The 19969-nt window shown below is 43.6% G+C and overlaps 1 protein-coding gene across 1 annotated transcript in view; it reads left to right on the top strand.

The window, feature by feature from the left end:
- Positions 1-2111: 2111 nt before the first annotated feature.
- Positions 2112-19969, top strand: part of slc2a9l1 (solute carrier family 2 member 9, like 1) — a 69227-nt gene continuing 51369 nt past the window's right edge. Inside the window, 5 exon segments of the mRNA XM_034167710.1 lie at positions 2112-2167; positions 2863-2958; positions 5785-5945; positions 6026-6150; positions 6236-6365. Of these exon segments, the coding sequence (XP_034023601.1) occupies positions 2144-2167; positions 2863-2958; positions 5785-5945; positions 6026-6150; positions 6236-6365 (536 nt within the window). The 5' untranslated portion in view covers positions 2112-2143.

Consider the following 19969-nt stretch of genomic DNA (forward strand, 5'->3'; position numbering starts at 1 on the left):
CCTCTGCAGATGATCAGTTAGCTGTTTTACAACTACCCTTTCAAGAATTTTTGAGAGAAAAGGAAGGTTGGAGATTGGCCTATAATTAGCTAAGATAGCTGGGTCAAGTGATGGCTTTTTAAGTAATGGTTTAATTACTGCCACCTTAAAAGCCTGTGGTACATAGCCAACTAATAAAGATAGACTGATCATATTTAAGATCGAAGCATTAAATAATGGTAGGGCTTCCTTGAGCAGCCTGGTAGGAATGGGGTCTAATAGACATGTTGATGGTTTGGATGAAGTAACTAATGAAAATAACTCAGACAGAACAATCTGAGAGAAAGAGTCTAACCAAATACCGGCATCACTGAAAGCAGCCAAAGATAACGATACGCCTTTGGGATGGTTATGAGTAATTTTTTCTCTAATAGTTAAAATTTTATTAGCAAAGAAAGTCATGAAGTCATTACTAGTTAAAGTTAAAGGAATACTCGGCTCAATAGAGCTCTGACTCTTTGTCAGCCTGGCTACAGTGCTGAAAAGAAACCTGGGGTTGTTCTTATTTTCTTCAATTAGTGATGAGTAGTAGGATGTCCTAGCTTTACGGAGGGCTTTTTTTTTATAGAGCAACAGACTCTTTTTCCTTCTTTTTCCTTGGGTGTAAAGCCAGATTGTTCCAATCACTGAATGGTAACAGGAGCTGAATCCTGTTCAGTACAATCCTTGCACAAACCTTTGCTGACACAGAGAACAATGTAATACCACTGTAACTCCTGAATCCAAGAGAGCTAAACTTTAGAATTATTGTTTTTTTTTTTAAATAATAGGTATCATGATGGCCTTTATTGCCAAACAATGCACTTTGTAGAATATATGTGTGCTGGGGAAAGCCGGTGTCGCAGACCGAACGGTCTCCCATAAAAATTGGTTCGCCCTGCCTTCACTGCGCATGTGTCAGCAGCACATCTGAGACGGACTCTCTACACCCAAATCGATCAAATGGATTAATGGGATTATTAACCATCAGATGACAAAGTAAAACCTCTTACATCATTCTAAAGTCAGTTTTAAGCAGAAACTAGGCCATTTTAAGCAGAAATGAGGCGATAATTGGCGAGTCATTGTTGACGCTCCGAAATGACGTAGGCGCCACAGCAGCTCCTGTGCGCTCTGATCAGTGTGCCGTCTTTTATTATGAAATAATGCTGACTTTATGTGGAAATGATTGTTGTACAAACGAGGTGATAATCAGTGAGTTGCTGGTGATGCTCAGGAATGGTGCTGCTGAGCTCCAAAATGACGCATGCGCAATGAAGGCAGGGCAGGCCGATTTTTAGGGAGGACCGTTTGGTTGGCGACACTGGATTTGAGCATCGTAGTCTGGAAGCATGTGGATAGAACTCAGCTCACTCAGGGTTCATGATATTATATGTTTCACTGTGCCAGGATTCAGTGCACAGCAAGGACATCAAATGATTTGTCACCAATAGAATCTGCCAGGGTGTGCTGACTTTGAGATAAATAAAGATTAAAATGTACACAACCACGGTGTCTTCTTCTTCTGACCTGGAACAGCTGAGATATGTTGCTGCATTGCAAACTGTCATCTTTCCACTCATTCTGGATTCATACCACATGCCACAGCTTTGACCAATCAGAAGCCCAGTCTGAAGCATCAGACATCAATAAGTATAGAACACGTATAGAACAAAACAGTAAATAAACGTGCGGGTAGCACGTAGCTCTCTGCTTGATGTTCACTCAAAGTTTTGAGCACGCACAAAACTTTTTGACGGACTCGGCAGCCATCAGCTAAGGAATTCATTTTGAGGATGGGGAAAAAGACTTTTGTAGGACAGAAACGAACACAAACGGCAATCCAAAATTCGTATCAGCTCCTCATGTTTTTCTTTGATATGTCACGGTGTGACACAGGCTTAATATGATGGTAGCAAGTATTCAAACAGAAATACACATGTAGTACATAAAGTCAAAACTACAGCAGAGTGATAGTTAATAAGCTGAGTCATCGTCAGAGCTTCTGGCTTTTGTATTTCTAGTCAGACAGTCTGAAAAGTTAATAATAACCAAACTGGAACACTAAATACAGGTCATGCAATGAGTACATATGTCCTGCAATCTTCACACCAAGAAATACACAATGGACTCTCTGCTCAGACAGCTGGTATGTCTTTGCTTAACTATACACTATTTGTTAGATATCACATTTAAGATATAAATTCACACAAGACAGGGTTAAAAAAAAAGTGTATGACGCAATGACTTAATTATTTTTTAAATAACAATGTATTTTCACTCTCTGTGTCTAAATTTATGCTTTAGCTGTAAATAGTCTTAACAGCATTAAAATTGAAAACCAAACAAAAACTTTGTTCAGCTTCAGCCAGTTGTTTTTAGGTTTTTGGGTTTATTCACCCTCAGTGACTCAGCAAAACTGTGGTGACACAACATTGTCAACATTAATTTTTCAAGAGGATGAATCTGATTCAACGTAACAGTTTTTAAACTTTAACTTTTATATTAATTTACTCAATTTCATGTTTAGCACTGAATTAAGTACCGAGTATGATGGGATTTCAGGGAATCAGTGTTTATTCTCTTAAACATTCAAATTTCACATTATCTGCATGAATAATTGCATAATTAAAAATTATTTCAAACCTTAAAAAAGAAAAAAGAAGCTGTAATTACAGAATATACTCATGACTCTTGTGATAGTTGATGCCCTTGGGTTTGTTTCCCTGTCAGACAGGCAATGCGCTAAGGTGCCCATGAACAATCTCTTGCACATGTGTAAAATGACAAATGTGTCATTTATACTTTTGGTCTAATTGTTCTGTTCTCTACTCTGCACTGTAGACTCGTGGAAATGCTCTTTTCCTTATTATTGCTTTGGGGGTTGGAGGATCCTTCCAGAATGGCTACCATGTTACTGTATTGAGCTCACCATCTCCGGTAAAATAATCTGCATTTCCCTTTCTTCAAACTCACGCATTTGATTTCCCACAATACATACACCAATCTACTATACCATCTGTAACACAGCATATTATGGACTATATTCTCTAATGCGGGCAGCACGGTGGCTTAGTGGTTAGCACTGTTGCCTCACAGCGAGAAGGTCGTGTGTTCAATTCCCGTGGCCTTTCTGTGTGGAGTTTGCATGTTCTCTTGCCTTCTTGCTCTCGGTCGGGACGGTCGCATTTTTCTTTCCTCCTCCCTGCCCAACTTTCCTTCTACTGTAGCATGTTTGTCTGTGAGGCTGCCAGCCCTGCTCCTCTGGAAATGGCAAAATGGATCTAATCAAGTGGTCTCTGAACGCAATTGACACTATTTTTTCTACAAGACACTCGGGAGCGGAGGACCCGACCTGTCCTGCCGGGACACATGTGGCGGGTTACGTGATGGACAGCTGGTGGAGGTGGCAAGTCATGTGCCTGTACATGTTGTCTGTGGAGGACGTTGAAGATGTTTACTTAATTGGAGCTGTGGTGACTGGGTTTCTGCTGTGTGGAGCGGCCACAGCACTGGTTTACCGGAAAATTAAGAAGGTGGAGGCAGCATTAATCGGCCCGTCCAGGCTGCCCCACATGTTCGATTCGATTGGAAGGGCAGTGTCAGCTCAGTCGGCAGGTGTTAACCGCACGTTGGAATCCATCTCGGGGAGAATGGCTGCACTGGAAAACCGCTTTGATCATCAGTAATGACCACATCTCTTCTCCTCTATTCAGAAGTATTTGGGAGCCACTCTGAAGTTTCAGACAGTGGAATCTTTCAGGTGTCTGTTAATCTGGATATCTATTTGGTTTCCAAACACCAGCTGCCCTTCAAGGCCGCTGAGATAAAATCCTCCCCCCGAGGAACACTCCTGTTGCCTCGCTCCTCGTCTTACCCCGCCTTTCTTGTCTTTCCCCCTCCCAGTCCTGTGATGTTGACTGTGGGACCTTGGACTCTGGTGGACTGATTCAGGACTGGGATCCCCCCCCAGGATGGACAGATAAGGCCTGTTGATGGCGCCAAGGGCGGCCTCTGGGCTGTCTGTCTGAACACTGGACACATTCAAGTCTCGGCTGTTGTCTGTTGTCTGCTGTGATTGTTTACTGTTATTCTGTGACTGTTTTCTGTGCTTATGAGTTTTTTTTGCTTCAGTGGTGCTGTGTGTGTTCAACACAGCAGCAATGGAGGTTTTTTCTTCCCAATACTCTCCTTGTGTGTGCTTTTATGTGTGTTTATGTACCGGACCGGCTTATGTGTGTTGTTGTTTGTTAAGTGTGTCATGAAGCCGGTCAAGGTTTGCTCAGCCCTGCTCGTGACTCAGGGCAGGGACATACATCTAGAGCTGGGTCCCCGGGCGCCGTAAAGGCGACCTCTGCTCCTAACTGGCAATTAGGATGGGTTAAATGCAGTAAACACATTTCATTGTGCAGGGAACATGTTCCTATGTGCATATGACAATAAACGCCTTTGAATCCTTCAATCCTTCTCCCCGTGTTTGCGTGGGTTTCCTCCAGGTGCCCTGGTTTCCTCCCACATCCAAAGACATGCGGGTTAGGTGGACTGGAATCTTTAAAAAAATTGTCCGTAGGTGTCTGTGTGGGTGTGTCTGTGTTTGTTTGTCTATTTGTGGCCCTGCGACAGACTGGCGTCCTGTCCTGGGTGTACCCTGCCTCACACTCTATGACTGCAGGGATAGGCTCCAGCTCCCCATGACCCTTAATTGGACTGAGCGGTAGAAGATGAATTAATCAATGAATTCTCTAATGCTGCATAAACAAAATGCTCTCTATTGATGAAAATGACATGCATCCACGCATATTTTGGAAGAATTGGGATGTTGTATAGGACTGTTGCCTCACAGCAAGAAGGTCATGGGATCGCTTAACTCATGGGGCTTTTCTGTGTGGAGTTTGCACATTCTCCCTGTGTTTGTGTGGGTTCCCTCCTGGTTCTCTGGCTTTCTGTCACATCTAAAGACATGCAGGTTAGGTTGATTGGAAACTTCAAATTGTAGGTGTGCGCGTGGCTGTGAATGTGAATGTGTTTGCTTGTCTATATGTGGCCCTACAGTAGACCTTTCCAGAGTGTATCCCGCCTCATGCCCTGTGACAGGCTCCCCCCCCCCCGTGACCCCTAATTGGAGTAAGCGGGTATAGAAATTGGATGGATGGATTGGATGTTGTATTTGACTTTGTCTCATGATGTGACACTAATCATCCAAATCTCCCTAAACTGAACTGTCAAAGCCATTCCAGCAGTACCTATGGATCCTCTGAAGAACTCTAGTACCAAAAATAACTAATCACTGCCTTAGGTCCTTGGCTAACCAAGGACCTAAGGCAGTCTCACAACCAAACAATAAGACAGGGAGCACCAGGACCTTAATGACTTGGACCTTTGTTGTCCTGAACCTCTGTCCAGTGACTTCATACCTCCATACATTTTTTTTCCCTGGCATCTCATGATCTCAAAGGATGAGGACCCAGAACCATGAATGTCACTACTGAGATTCAAATAGTATTAAATTTATAGAATCCAATCTAAATATTTTACTTCACTTAGCTTTTTGGCCCAAGTGGTATGTACTGTACATGAATTTTAAAAAAATGTTTAAATGGTAAAGCAGCGTTATCTGAATGACAGAAAATATGACTCGTCATGAAACTCAGTTGTTCTGCGGACACTGAGGTTCTTTTCCTCACTGTCTGTCATATATTGGTAAAAATAATACCTGTGACCTATAGCAGCTTTCTGAAAATATGACCTTGATAAAACTTGCTTCAGTTCATTCAGAGCTTCATCAACAGCAGCTGGTACAGCAGGTATAAATACCATCCACAGCCAAAGACGGTCACAATCATCTGGTCTGCTGTTGTTTCTGTTTACGCTGTCGGAGGGCTGCTTGGTGCCGTCAGTATCAGATTTATCTCCCATCTGCTTGGAAGGTGAGTAACACACATTTCATGCAGCATTCCATCCTTGAACCGGACTGTAAGACCTGAAGTGATTGTTTTTTCCCCTGCAGGAAGAAGGCGGTGCTCTGTAACAGCTGCCTTTCCATCACTGCAGGAGCGATCATGCTGACAAGCAAACATGTAAACTCATTTGAAATGATTATTGCAGCAAGATTCATTTATGGCTACTCAGTTGGTAAGTCCAATGACAGACACAGTGCAGCATGCCAAGACATCACCTTTTTACCAAACTGATTGAAGAATTTCTCATGGCATTGCAGGTTTGGGTACCAGCACCCATTTAATGTACCTTGGAGAAAGTTCACCCAGAAAGATCAGAGGTGGGATGACTCTGACTGTAGCCATATTTATGTCCCTTGGCAAACTGTCTGGACAGTTTTTTGGACTGAGGTAGGCAGACCCTTTCTTTTTAAGGAGATGTTGTGGCAAATGACCAGAAACTCTCAAAATAGTGACACAACAGAATTTTCTTCAAAAGTAGACTTTTACTACAAAATCCTAGATTTGCCAGCAAGAAAATAACGTAAAAGTCAAAACCTAATATTCCAGGTATGGAAACTTGTGACATCTGTGTGTACACAATAACAGGTTAATATAGTAAGACACCGTGGTCTGGAGCCTCACATACAAAGACTTGCCCGGATTTCCTACTAAAATAGGGTGAAAAAAAGTCCTGTTTTCCCAGGACATGTCCTGTTTTCATGTCCTGTCCTGGCCATCCTAGTTACCTCCGCCAAGGAGATTATGTTTTCGGTCGAGTTTGTTTGTTTGTTTGTTTGTCTGTCTGTTTGTCAGCAGGATAACTCAAAAAGTTTTGAATGGATTTTGATGAAATTTTGTGGAGTGGTTGGAAATGACAAGAGGAACAAGTGATTAAGTTTTAGTGGTGGTCCGGATCACAATCCGGATCCAGGAATTTTTTAAAGGATTCTTCACCATTGCGGGATAGGGGGAATTTTGACATTCTAGTTTCTAACTCCACAAAAACAAGGCAGAAAGGCTTGAAAAAAATTAGGGTGTAACATAGTCAAATGTTCTATCAAACAACAAAGTTTGGTGATGATCGGATCCGGATTCCAGATCTGGTGATCCAGAATATGCAAAAATATAGGGAAAATAGAAAATGTGTCAGTGTGAGGTGACAAATGAAGCTAGAGATGCACAACTAACACCAAATTGTAGCTGAATCTGTACTGATTCAGTACAGTGTCATCAGATTTGATGTAGCTTCAAATGTTATGGAGCTAGATCCAGAAGAAAACCGCCATTACCGAAAAATCGTTTTTGTACAATAACTTTTGAACTAATAAAGACATAAAAGTGATTCCAAGTTCTAGTGGTATGTTTTCATGGTCAAGGATGTCAAATATAAAGGAAAGGAAAGTGTATGTGTCATAGTTTTGGTGGTAACAATGAATTGTTGAATAGATCACTGTGCCAAGGACGGAATCTCTTTAGGGTCAGTGACCCTATGGCCTTGTGTAGCAAATGCAACACTTAAAAAATAGTTCTATTTCAGAATTTACTGTTATTTATTTAGAGAAGTGTTTCATAAATGTTAAAAAAATTCATATATTTGCAGTTTAGTTGAATAATAAATTGAATTTTGTCTCTTATTTGTTTTTGTCTATAAGCACATGCGATATCAATATCAGTGCTCAGATGACAGTAGCTTCTGGGAAAGGTGCAAGTTGCAATAAACTGTGATGCCAAGCGCTAAGGATACATGCTATCCAGTCACAGCAGATGAAACTTTTTTTACTACTACATCATTGTTAGACTTTTTTAGGTTCAATGATTCCACGGCGTGTAGATGTTATGGCGTCAGTGACCCCATGGCCTTGGCGGAGGTTTGCACTCTCCGAGTGCTTTTAGTTTTCATTATTTTTGATCTTTGATTATCTTTGAGTAACTTCGAGTATCGGGGGTGATGGTCTAATGGTTAAGCGTTGGGCTTCAGGCCAGAATATCCTCGGTTCAAAACCCTGCCAGACTGGAAAATCCATAAGGGCCCTTGGGCAAGGTCTTTAATCCCCTAGTTGCTCCCAGTGTGTACTGAATGCCTTGAGTGTGAATAGGTGAATGCGAGGCATCATTGTAAAGCGCTTTGAGTTTCTGATGCAGATGGAAAAGCGCAATATAAATGCAGTCCATTTAGCATCAGAATGTGGTCACCCTATACTAACACGTATACTAAAACCCAGAAACTGCCGTAAGCACAAAAATATTCAGATGTATCAAAGTATGCGTAGGCATGGATTCATACCTGTTCTGTATGTACATCCCAATCAATGTGGAATTGAGCGCACATACACACACACCAAGCCCTATTTAAATATGCAAATCTGTGTAAATAGACCCTGGAACTGGGATTCCCCACGCTGTCACGTTAGTCAACATGAACACAGAAAAAAAAGGAGTGTGTGTGAGGTCAAAACGCTGAGGGCTCAGAGCAGTGCGCGCACATTGATGTTAAAATAGTGAGGGACACCATGGCTGACAGTGTGACATTCACTTTACACACACGTTTATTGACAAATATTGAACACAGGCAGATAACTGGTGCCTTGTTAAGATACTGACATTCCACCATCAAGAAACAAAATAAATAATAATAACAAACATCCATCCATCCTTCCATTTTCTTCCGCTTTATCCGGAGTCGGGTCGCGGGGGTAGCAGCTCAAGCAAAGCCGCCCAGACCTCCCGATCCACACACACCTCTCCCAGCTCCTCCAGGGGAACCCCAAGGCGTTCCCAAGCCAGCCGAGAGATGTAGTCCCTCCAGCGTGTCCTGGGTCTTCCCCGGGGCCTCCTCCCAATGGGACGTGCCCGGAACACCTCTCCAGCAAGGCGTCCAGGGGGCATCCGGAAAAGATGCCTGAGCCACCTCAACTGACTCCTTTCGATGTGGAGGAGCAGCGGCTCGACTCCGAGCTCCTCCTGAGTGACTGAGCTCCTCACCCTATCTCTAAGGGAGCGCCTGGATAGTCCTTTGCTAAGGGCTATCTGGTCCCTGTACGACCGCAGCAAGAGCTTGGTTCGCATTGCCGGTAGTAAGTCAAACCTGTTTCCAGTGCACTTTGGCCTCTGCCAGGGCTGCCCTTTGTCACCGGTTCTGTTCATTATTTTTATGGACAGAATTTCTAGGCGCGGCCAGGGTGTAGAGGGGCTCTGGTTTGGGAACCACAGAATCTCGTCTGTGCTGTTTGCGGACGATGTGGTTCTGTTAGCTTTGTCAAATCAGGACCTTCAGCTTGCACTGGGGCGGTTTGCAGCTGAGTGTGAAGCGTCCGGGATGAAAATCAGCACCTCCAAATCTGAGGCCATGGTTCTCAACCGGAAAAAGGTGCTTTGCCCTCTTCAGGTCGGTGGAGTGTCCTTGCCTCAAGTGGAGGAGTTTAAGTATCTCGGGGTCTTGTTCACGAGTGAGGGACGGATGGAGCGTGAGATCGATAGACGGATCGGTGCAGCATCTGCAGTGATGCAGTCACTGTATCGGACCGTTGTGGTGAAGAGAGAGCTGAGTAGGGGGGCAAAGCTCTCGATTTACCGATCGATCTACATTCCGATCCTCACCTATGGTCATGAGTTTTGGCTCATGACCGAAAGAATGAGATCGCGAGTACAAGCGGCCGAGATGAGTTTCCTCCGCAGGGTGGCTGGGCGCTCCCTTAGAGATAGGGTGAGGAGCTCAGTCACTCGGGAGGAGCTCGGAGTCGAGCCGCTGCTCCTCCACATCGAAAGGAGTCAGTTGAGGTGCTCGGGCATCTTTACGGAGTGTCTGACCGGCTTCTTCCCCTCCCAGTGGATCCAACTCACCACCAGGTGGTGATCGGTCGACAGTTCTGCCCCTCTCTTCACTCGAGTGTCCGAGACACGTGGCCGAAGGTCAGATGATACGACTACAAAGTTGATCATCGACCTCCTGGAGAGGGGCTGGACGCTTCAATAATAACAAACAACATATTTGAATGTGCACATGCCCAAATGTGCCCGTGTTGATTTTCATTCAGAACAATTACACAAATGAACTATTTATCCACACAGCCATCCATCGTGCACCGTGCCAGCCTCTAGCCCGTTCCCAACCCAACCCAATGCATTTGTGCATTAGATATGATTTGTATAATAATGGAATTAAATTGTTTCCTATTAACTAAAACAAATTCATTATGTACCGGTGCAGTTATAGCAATATGTGTGCAGCCAGCTCCGAGTAGATTAGGGAAACCGGCTCTCGATCGCTGCAAATTGTGCTTTCATGTTGTAATATGATCATCACATTCCAACATGACAGTGATGTACCTGGATGATGTTCAGATGATTGAGTGTTGATCCAGGAAGTGTTCATCATTTGACTTTTTTTATTTATTTAATGAGACAAACAAAAATTTACACAGAAACCTTACGGAGGATTAAATACAACAGCAAAAACAACATACCAATGAACAACAACAAAAAAAAACCCTGATCAAAACTAGAGGAGAATTATAAAAAAAACTTTCCAAAGTTGAACACATTTTACATTTCCTGTTTCACTGTTGAGCTCAAAATTTGGCACTTCCTGTTTCAGTCTCAACTTGCCACTGAATTCCAGCGAGATCCCATAACTGTCAATCCAGGAAGTGTTGAACATATGACATTTCCTGTTTCACAGTGGGCTCAAAATTTGGCACTTCCTGTTTTGGTCTCAACTTGCCACTGAATTCCCATGAGATCCCATGAGATCTCCTGTATTGTCAATCCAGGAAGTGTTCAACATTTGACATTTCCTGTTTCATTGTGGGCTCAAAAATTTGACACTTCTTGTTTCAGTGTGAACTTGCCACTGAATTCCTGCAATATTCCATGGGATCTCGTCTACTGTCATTCTAGGAAGTATTGATCCAGGAAGTGGTCAACATTTGACATTTCCTGCTTCACTGAACTCAAAAAATGGCTCTTTGAATGAACTCAATTCAATTATGTGCAGGATTTCCATCTAATAAATATATGTAAACCCAACTCAAATAAAACACATCCATGCAAGATAATGTAATTTAACTGAGTTGGGACTACATATATTTATTAGATGGAATCCAATCCAGTGAGTCAGTGTATCACACAAACAAATGACTCATTGGATGAACTAAATTCAATTATGGGCAGGATTTCCATATAATAAATATATGTAGTACCAACTAAATGAAATTAAATTATCTTGCATGGATGTGCTTTATTTGAGTTGGGGCTACATATATTTATTAGATGGAAATCCTACACATGATTGAATTGAGTCCGTCCAATGCATGTTTTTTGAGTGTGTGGACTCAAAATCTGACACTTCCTGTTTGGGACTCGGTGTACCATGAGCGAGCTTCACGCCGCTATGCGGCGCTTCGCTCGTATTATGCAAAACTAGATCTTTGTCATTTCACCTATGTTAAACTACAAATGACTAACCTAAGATGAACTGCTGCAAGAACAGAGCTTGTTGACAGCTACCTTTTATCAGCATTTATCCTTATAATAAAAGGCAAGTGGCCTCAGTGTTTGTTTATCCGGAGCATCAATTGAAATCCAGAAAGTCCTTTGCATATTATGTATTTTTTCATGAGGATTCAAATGGTGACAATGACAAGGTGATCGGACCAATGTTTTTTGAGAAATCAGTAATTTTTGTTTTGAATTCAAGCCTGTTCATGTCACACTTCCATAATAAGAGCCTGTATTTCAAAATAAAAGCGAGGTTGCGAGGTTGCTGCAGACCTGACAGAATTAATCAGTTTGTCCATCCTCTAACAAACAGCAGATTCAAATCTGGACTTTTTTTTTAATTTAACCTTTATTTAACCAGGTTAGTCCCACTGAGACTCTTCTAGACCTGGACAATAAGCTTTTTATTCTTAGGGCTTAAATAAAGTGGATTTTGTACTGAAACATGGTGTATGCCAAAACCCAGGAACTGGCGTAAGCACAAAAATATTCAGATGTATCAAAGTGTACGTAGGCGTGGATCTGCGCACGTTCCGTTTGCACATCCCACTAAACGTGGAATTAAGCGTGGAACCAAACTCCTCCCTGGCCCACACCATTTAAATATCCAATTTCAGGGATTCCCCACGACGTCACATCAGACAACATAAGTACAGAAAAGAAATTATATTAGAAATGACTAAAAATTACATGGAAGCAAGCAGGGAAAGTTTAATCTGTATGCTGTTAAACAGATTAATCATGAAACTGGAAAAATGTTTGTGGGAGCTATGGAGCATGTGTGTGAGGCCGACACGTTGAGAGTTTAAAAAAGTGAGGTGCGCCTCTGCTGACGGGGTGACACTCACAACTTATATACACGTTTATTGACAAATACTAAGTCTGGTTGTTCAACTGGGAAAAAATAGTTAATTAGCTGCTTTTGGTGTCATCTGAAGCATATTTCGTCATAGAACAACATATCCAAAATGGGTACTAAAGGCCCATGCATGTGCGCTAAATTAATTGTATCTTCTCATGCATTTTATGCGGTAGTACCTTCAAAAATGATGTAGGCACAAAAGAATAAAAACAAAACAGGGAATATCATTGTCCCTATGAAAATAGCAATTTATGTTACATTTTACCAAAACCCAATGGGTTTCACATACATGTAAACATACCTTACATTTCAAGACTTGACTAAACGTGTTTCATTGTGTTCCTGACCCTCAGCTCTGTCTCAATAATTTTGCTATGTGTCACCTTACAGACAAGATGCTTGACTGAATGAAAATAAAACAATGAATTTGTAATCAATCAATTTGTAATCAAAAATAGCCCAAATGGAACAATGATTTGGCCTATGTCGTTAATTGATCAAAGTCTAAATATAACTGCATGAATTGCAACAAAAAATATTGTTCATAACTAAGAAAGATTACAGTTGTTTACATTGTTGTACTGATTTGTTTATTGATTCGCATATTATTTATCTGCTTCAAGGAGAATCTCTTCTGCATTATGGCAACTCTTCCTCTGGCAGTCTGCGCATGCTGCTACACATTAAATCCATTTTTGTGACAGGGATGTAAGTTTGCAGTGACATCTTATGAACTTCAGTATGGATTCCAGATCTGTCATAATTGGGGAGAACACTGTGCCATCAAGCCTACATCCCTGTTATGGTTGAGGACTGGGTTTGGATGTTGACCCAAATGCAGGAGCAGTAAAGCAGACTGAGTGAAAAACAAGAGTTTACTGAACAAAAAGGGGACTGCACAGTGGAAGAACAAAAACCAGGAGGAACCATGAGGACTGGACCAACAAGACAGACTGGACAGGGACTGGAACTACGGGGACCTGACTGACGGGACAGACAGGTCAGACAGAACAGGGACCAGGTGAAGCAAGCCTACGGAGCTACTAGGCCTGGATGAACTGTAAGGGAGAATGAGAGAGCAGGTGAGACTGTGCAGGTGCATTTGGGCACACATCTGGAAATGAAAGTCAAAACTACACTTAAATAGTTCATTCATAGTTGCAGTTCAGAATCAAAGTTCAGTTCACTCAGGAGTTCAGATCAAAATTCAGGATCAAAGTTTTCATTCATTCAGGATTTCAGTTCTACATGACACATCCCAGAGGCATGCACATGTGGCAGACAGACGGAGTCAGATTACAGCTCCAGGTGCCGGGTTTAGGAGTGCAGCAATACAGCAGAGTTCTCTCTGGGTGACTGCACTCAGAATACCACAGCTCCATTCACTCAGGAGCTTAGCAGCTGAGTGCGGCCCACTCCAGACTGTTAGTGGATCTGATCACTGATGATTCAAAATAACTGAAGAGTTCAGCCAGTGGAAAAAACTAGATTATTGTGCACACTGTTCCTGAAACAGCGCAGAAGCGCACAAACTCTGATCACAGATTAACAGCTGCTGTTTACTGAACTACATGGAAAGGAACAGACTCAGAGAACTGAATAACAGCTGATCACTAAGCAGCAGAGTACTAAGAGTACTAAGAGTAGAACAGACTGATAATTAACAGCTGATTAGTGTGAGGCGCCATGTGTGAAAACTAGGAATGGGTATTGATAAGATTATATCGATATCGATACCATTATCGATTACGCTTATTGAGCCGATTTTCTATGTCAGCGAATCAAAGAGCTTTTTCTTATCGTGCACCCACTCTGTGGAACAGTCTTCCTGCGACCGTGAGACAGTCAGAGTCCGTGGACATTTTTAAGTCAAGACTTAAAGCCTATTTTTATTCTCTTCCTTATGAAAAGTTTTTTATTTTTTATCTGTTTTATTCTTTTACTTCTGTTTTAATTATGTATTTGAATTTTTTAATTTTTATTTATTTATTTTAATTTTTATGTTAAACTGTTCTGTGTGAGGTGTTGTATGGCTGGGGGGGCCTGGCTGCCTTTTTGTTTCTTTTGTTTTTCCTTCCAGGTGGCTTGCATTTGGGACTGAGTGGCTGTGTAGCTGAGTTTATCAGGACCTCACCCTGATCACCTGAGGCTGATCACCTGCGGCTCATCAGGACTCACAGCTGTGGTGCATCTACATGGATTGGAACATGGTGGCATTTAAGACTGGAGTACACAGTGTGTGTTTGCCAGAGACTCGACCTTGTGACCAGACGGGTGAGATCGTCGTCTCGGGAGCCATCTCATCATCAGTGGATGCAGAGAACGTCCAGGTTTGATGCATGGTCTGTGAAAGAGGAGGGGGTGAGGTCTCACGCTCGTCAGCACACTTCCTGAGGTACGTTAGATTTTGTGACTAACATTTATACAGTCAGTAAATGTGGTGTCCCTCACACCTTATTATATTGAGCTGTATGTTGGTCGTGTAATCAGCTTCCACTGCAGTGGAGTTTTGTGAACTGGATGTTCCATGCCTGCAGGGTGGGAAGCTGATTAGTAATTAAGCCAGGAAGTGTTTGCTGTTTGTGCACCTTTGAGCGTTCTCTCTGTGTGTTGAGTGTGGACTCACATAATGATTCCTTCTTTCACAGACTCGGTTTGTCGCGGCCACCTGCGGGGTGTCGGCGGGGTCCTTGGGTCCGAATTGGTTCTGGCTCCGGACCGTTGGCGCTGCTGGGAGCGCACCGCAAAACCACCACGCCAGACCGCGCACTTTTATATTTTTTCACATCACTGTTATGTTCATTAAACTCTGTTATCCTTTGTACCGTGCTCTGCTTATTTTATACTGGGTCCTTCAAACACTGGTCGGTTCTCCGGGCTGCGTCCGACACATAACATGAGGTGCCTTGAGACAGCTTTTGTTGTGATTTGGTGCTTTATAAGCTGATTAAATTGAACAACATTTTATTGAGTCTTAAAGTAAATAAATATGAAATTGGTCACTGGATCCTTAAACTTTGGACATAATAAACTCTACATGGTAGATCCTTGATCTCTGGACATAAATAGAAACAAACTAAATCTGTAGTTACTGTCAAAAGCATTTCCTTTCAGACATTATTGGCATGAATGTCTTTCCATATATCTGAGCTGTGCTGCACGAATGCAGGACGTCTCATTTTGGGAGGAAAAAAAATGTTTTAGTCGATTGTAGTTTCTTGTCTGTATTACAACATTTGTAAGAGGTGTCATTTTATTTAAAGCGACAATTGATTTTGAAGTTAGTAATTCTGACCGGACTCTTTCTCAGCAGAGAGCCGCACAGCGTTTGGAGCTGTGCCAACGGAACGGAGGACGATTCTCGTTTCTTAACTGCAACAAGACATGAGTCCCAGTTAGTGACTTTAATCTACACAAAAGTGACTCACAATATATTAATGGTTTTGAGAGGGGTTAAGAAGCGGACTTGCCATTTCTGAAGAGCAGCAAATCAAAGAACCAACGAGCTAGTGGATTGAAATATTTCTTCATTGGTTCACGCTTCAAAGTGGTGTTGTGCTGCAGAAACGGTTGATTACAAATCCACTGCAGGGTCTGTAATCAATGTAGAGAAATGATCATTTTCCCGACAAACACCCTCAAAAACAACGGCTGCTTGGAATGACTGATAAGGGAATCGTTAAGCAAAAAGGCTATTGATATTGGTGGATCGAATCATTTTTTAACGATACTCAAAAAGAACCAGTTCTCGATACCCAACTCTAGTGAAAACACACCAGGCAGCCAGCAGATTATGTCTGGGTTGAAGCCAAAGGAATGAAGGCGTGACTGTGGAATAAACAAGAATGATCCACTTTAAATAGCGGAAGTAATATTTAGAGCTGGAGCTCACACAGCAAAAAATGCAATAGATAACTTTAACATTACAACCCAAAAGCTCACAAAGAAATACACGGGCAATTATGTCTGAATTAGAAAAACTCACAGAGGAAATAAAGACTACAGATTAAGCCTGGGATCTTATAACAGGAAAATCACAACTGATTCCGTTCAGGGAATGGAAGCTCAATTCAAGAGGTTACTTTCTAAGCCTGGAATGTCACATTAGGAAAAAACACAATAAGTTACATACTGAGCCTGAAAACTACAGCGGGAAAGCACAACAGATAATGTTTGTGAACATGAAAGCTCACAGCGGAAAAGCCATGACAGAACGTGTGGAGTGTGGAGACTCTGTCTGGAAAAACACAGCAGGAAAAGTTAAGGAGCTTGGGGCTCACTACGGGAAAAACATGAGACGTGACATTAGCTCCAGAGTAATTAAGACAGACAACATAAGACCAGGTTACCGGGTGGGTGCGATGTAGGAGCACAGCTGGGAGCACACACAAACGGTGATAAGACAAGATGACAGTCAGCTGTGGATACCCACTCAGCGGGAATGCTGATCAGCTGTGAGATGCCGCTCAACAGCTCCCATGTGCTGTCTTGACAGATGGGTTGGAGCCCTGACGTCACCAGCAGCTGAAACACAGTCCGAACTGAAAGCTTGCACAGCAGCTTCACCTGGAAACACAGAGGCAGAGCAGAAACCAGACAACCCGACAGAACCAGGGCAAAACCCCAACAGCACCCTCCCCCCTCAAAGAGAGACCCCCAGGTGACCTACTGGGCCAAGCTGGAGGCCAACATCCCAGAGGAGGAAGGCAGTGCTGGGCGAAACCCCCAAAACCACGACGAAGACAGGGCAGGACACGAAGACAGGGCGGGAACCATGCAACCCCATCCAGGGCCCATGGCGAAGAACAGGTGCCGTGCGACCCTCCTGGGCCTAAGGTGGAACACGTAGCAGGTGAGGTCTGCTTACAGTAGAGGTCGGACTGGCAAGGACAAACTCCACTCAGGGAAGGTGGAGGACGAGGAATAAACAGAGACCTGACATGGGACATAAGGCATGAGAACCTGATTTGGACACAAGGGAGCTTGACTTGACTCAGACTTGGAGCTAATGTGGCAGGATGAGACAGAGTGACAACAGGAGAGGAGGAACTATGCTGGGGAAAAAATTCCTAGGAGACCATGGACAGGCTGGATGAGGACTAGACTTGACGGCTAGGAATGGGCTGGACTAGGAACAAACTTGGAAACTAGGAACCTAAGGACACTAAGACCAGAAGACTAAGGACAGACTAGGAGACTAAGGAACTACAGAGTAGAAGATGAAGGAATTAGGACTGGCTAGGGACTAGGAGACCTAAGACTAGGGCACTTAAGACTAGGGCATACCTAGAAAAAAATGTCTAGGAGACTAAGGACAGACCAGGAGACTAAGTAACTAAAGACAGACCGAACTGGTACTGCTCCCGCTTTGTCACTGTTGTGGCCAGAATCTTCTGTTACGGTTGAGGACTGGGTTTGGATGTTGACCCAAATGCAGGAGCAGTAAGGCAGAAAAGCCACAACAGAACATGCAGAGTACTGAGACTCCGTCTGGAAAAACACAGCAGGAAAAGTTAATGAGCTTGGGGGGGTCACTTCGGGAAAAAACACGAGAAGTGACATTAGCTCCAGAATAACTAAGACAGCATAAGACCAGGTTACCAGCTGGGTGCGATGTAGGAGCACAGCTGGGAACCCGTGGCAACCCGGTTTCAACCCAGAGGAACATGGAGGTTCTGCTGGAGAAGAGCAGAGATTCTGGCCCCAAACCATTGAAAGGTCCAAGGTTAAATCTTGAACGGTGATGAGACGAGATGACAGTCAGTTGTGGACATCCACTCAGCGGGAATGCTGATCAGCCATGAGACACCTCTCAACAGACCGATGTGGTGTCTTGACAGATGGGGTGGAGCCCTGATGTAAGACACCGCTCAGACAGCTCCCATGTGCTGTCTTGACAGCCGAAAGACGAGCCATGACGTCACCAGCAGCTGAAATACAGTCCGAACCGAAAACTACCACAGCAGCTTCACCTCAGCTTCACCTGGAAACACAGAGATAGAGCAGAAACCAGACAACCCGACAGAACCAGGGCAAAACCACAACAATCCACATTGTTTGGGATCAAGGCCTGCACATGTATCTGAGAGCTTCTTCCAAAGCATTACTTGTAAGTGTACCCTCAAGCTATGGAAAAGTGCTGCTCTCTGTGTAGGTGGAACCTTTTGGGGATCAAGTAATGTTTTAGCGGATGATACAAGTTCCACGTACTTCATGTATTGTAAAATGTTTAAGGAATCTTTTTCCTTGCCGCCAAACTGGATAACAAATAATCGGGAACCAGCTTTAAGGCTCCTTCACACATAACACAATTGAAGCCAACTAGCGCACGAAGGAGGAATTGTATGCCAGTTGTGAAAAATCGGAGCCACCTCAAATGCCTCGTACACTGGTCACTACAACTATTCGTGCACACCAGCAGCCGAACTATAGAGTGCCCTGTGAGAGCCCATTCAATCCCTCTTGCAGCAGGTGTTGGCCAAATTCCAGGTGACACACATGAACATCCGAAACCACTCGCTGGACACTTAGATAAAGAAAATGTGTGGCCATTCGCACTGTCAGCACAAAATAGTGAGCAGACAATCACTATTGAGCTGGCTGTGGAGTTTGTCTAAGTGCTCCCACGACTGTGGAGTTGTCAAGCAACACATATGTGGCATACCAGAGTGTCAGCTCCCCCCTCAACACATGTGCTGTGCATGTGTATTGCGTGTGTGTTGCACTCCCGCTTCCCCCCACAACACGTGGGTGCATGTGTTTCACGCCCTCCTCCACACTTGCATGATGTGCTGATATGTACAGATGGGGAGCGGCCAGTCTGAGTGCACAGCGCACAGGGAGCCGCCTGTGATCACCAGCCAGAGACTCACTGATAGCTGGAAATGACGGCTCAGTGCACACGATGTGTCACATTAAAAACACAGAGACCACAGCCAGTGCTCCGCAGGATGACAAGCCAACAGTGTGACACATACACCACTTTCAGTCACGTATCACCAAAAATACGCTGTAACAAATGCCGTTTTGTCAGTTCTTATGGCGAAAATTAAAGACTTCCTCTTCATCTAATTTTTCTCTTTATAATATGTTTATCTCCTTGTTGATTTTAAGCATTTTACACTCCTTTTATAAGACAGTGATGGTAGTGCAGTGGTAAAGTATCTGTCTGTTAATCAGAACTTTGTAAATTGCAGGTTCTAATCCCACGGGGGCATATATTTTTCTTTTTCTTTTTCTCCATATCAGCGGTACAATGTGGTGCAACACGTTCCAGCTGGTTTTTATTTTTTCCCACAACAACGGCACGATGTGATGCAACACCTTCCAGCTGCTTCCACTGTGTTTGTGCATGCGCACGAGCATGCAGAAAACTGTCGCCGGTGTGTCATGCACGCCTGTGCGATTGTTCGTCCCTCACAACAGCAGGTGGAATGTGTCGTGGTTCCCCATTTTGTGTTTGGTTTGCGAATTTTCTTCTGGTTTCTGCATCTTTCGTGTTATGTATGAAGGGGCCTGTTGTGTGGGCCGCTGAAGAGGAGGTACTGCTGGCCCACCACCACCAGAGGGCGCCCTGTCTGGAGTGCGGGCTCCAGACATCGGAGGGCGCTGCCGCCTCACAGGAGCAGCCAGGGTGACAGCTGTCACCATCACC

Source organism: Thalassophryne amazonica, chromosome 3 (genome assembly GCF_902500255.1).
Source record: "Thalassophryne amazonica chromosome 3, fThaAma1.1, whole genome shotgun sequence".
Taxonomy (NCBI): Eukaryota; Metazoa; Chordata; class Actinopteri; order Batrachoidiformes; family Batrachoididae; genus Thalassophryne; species Thalassophryne amazonica.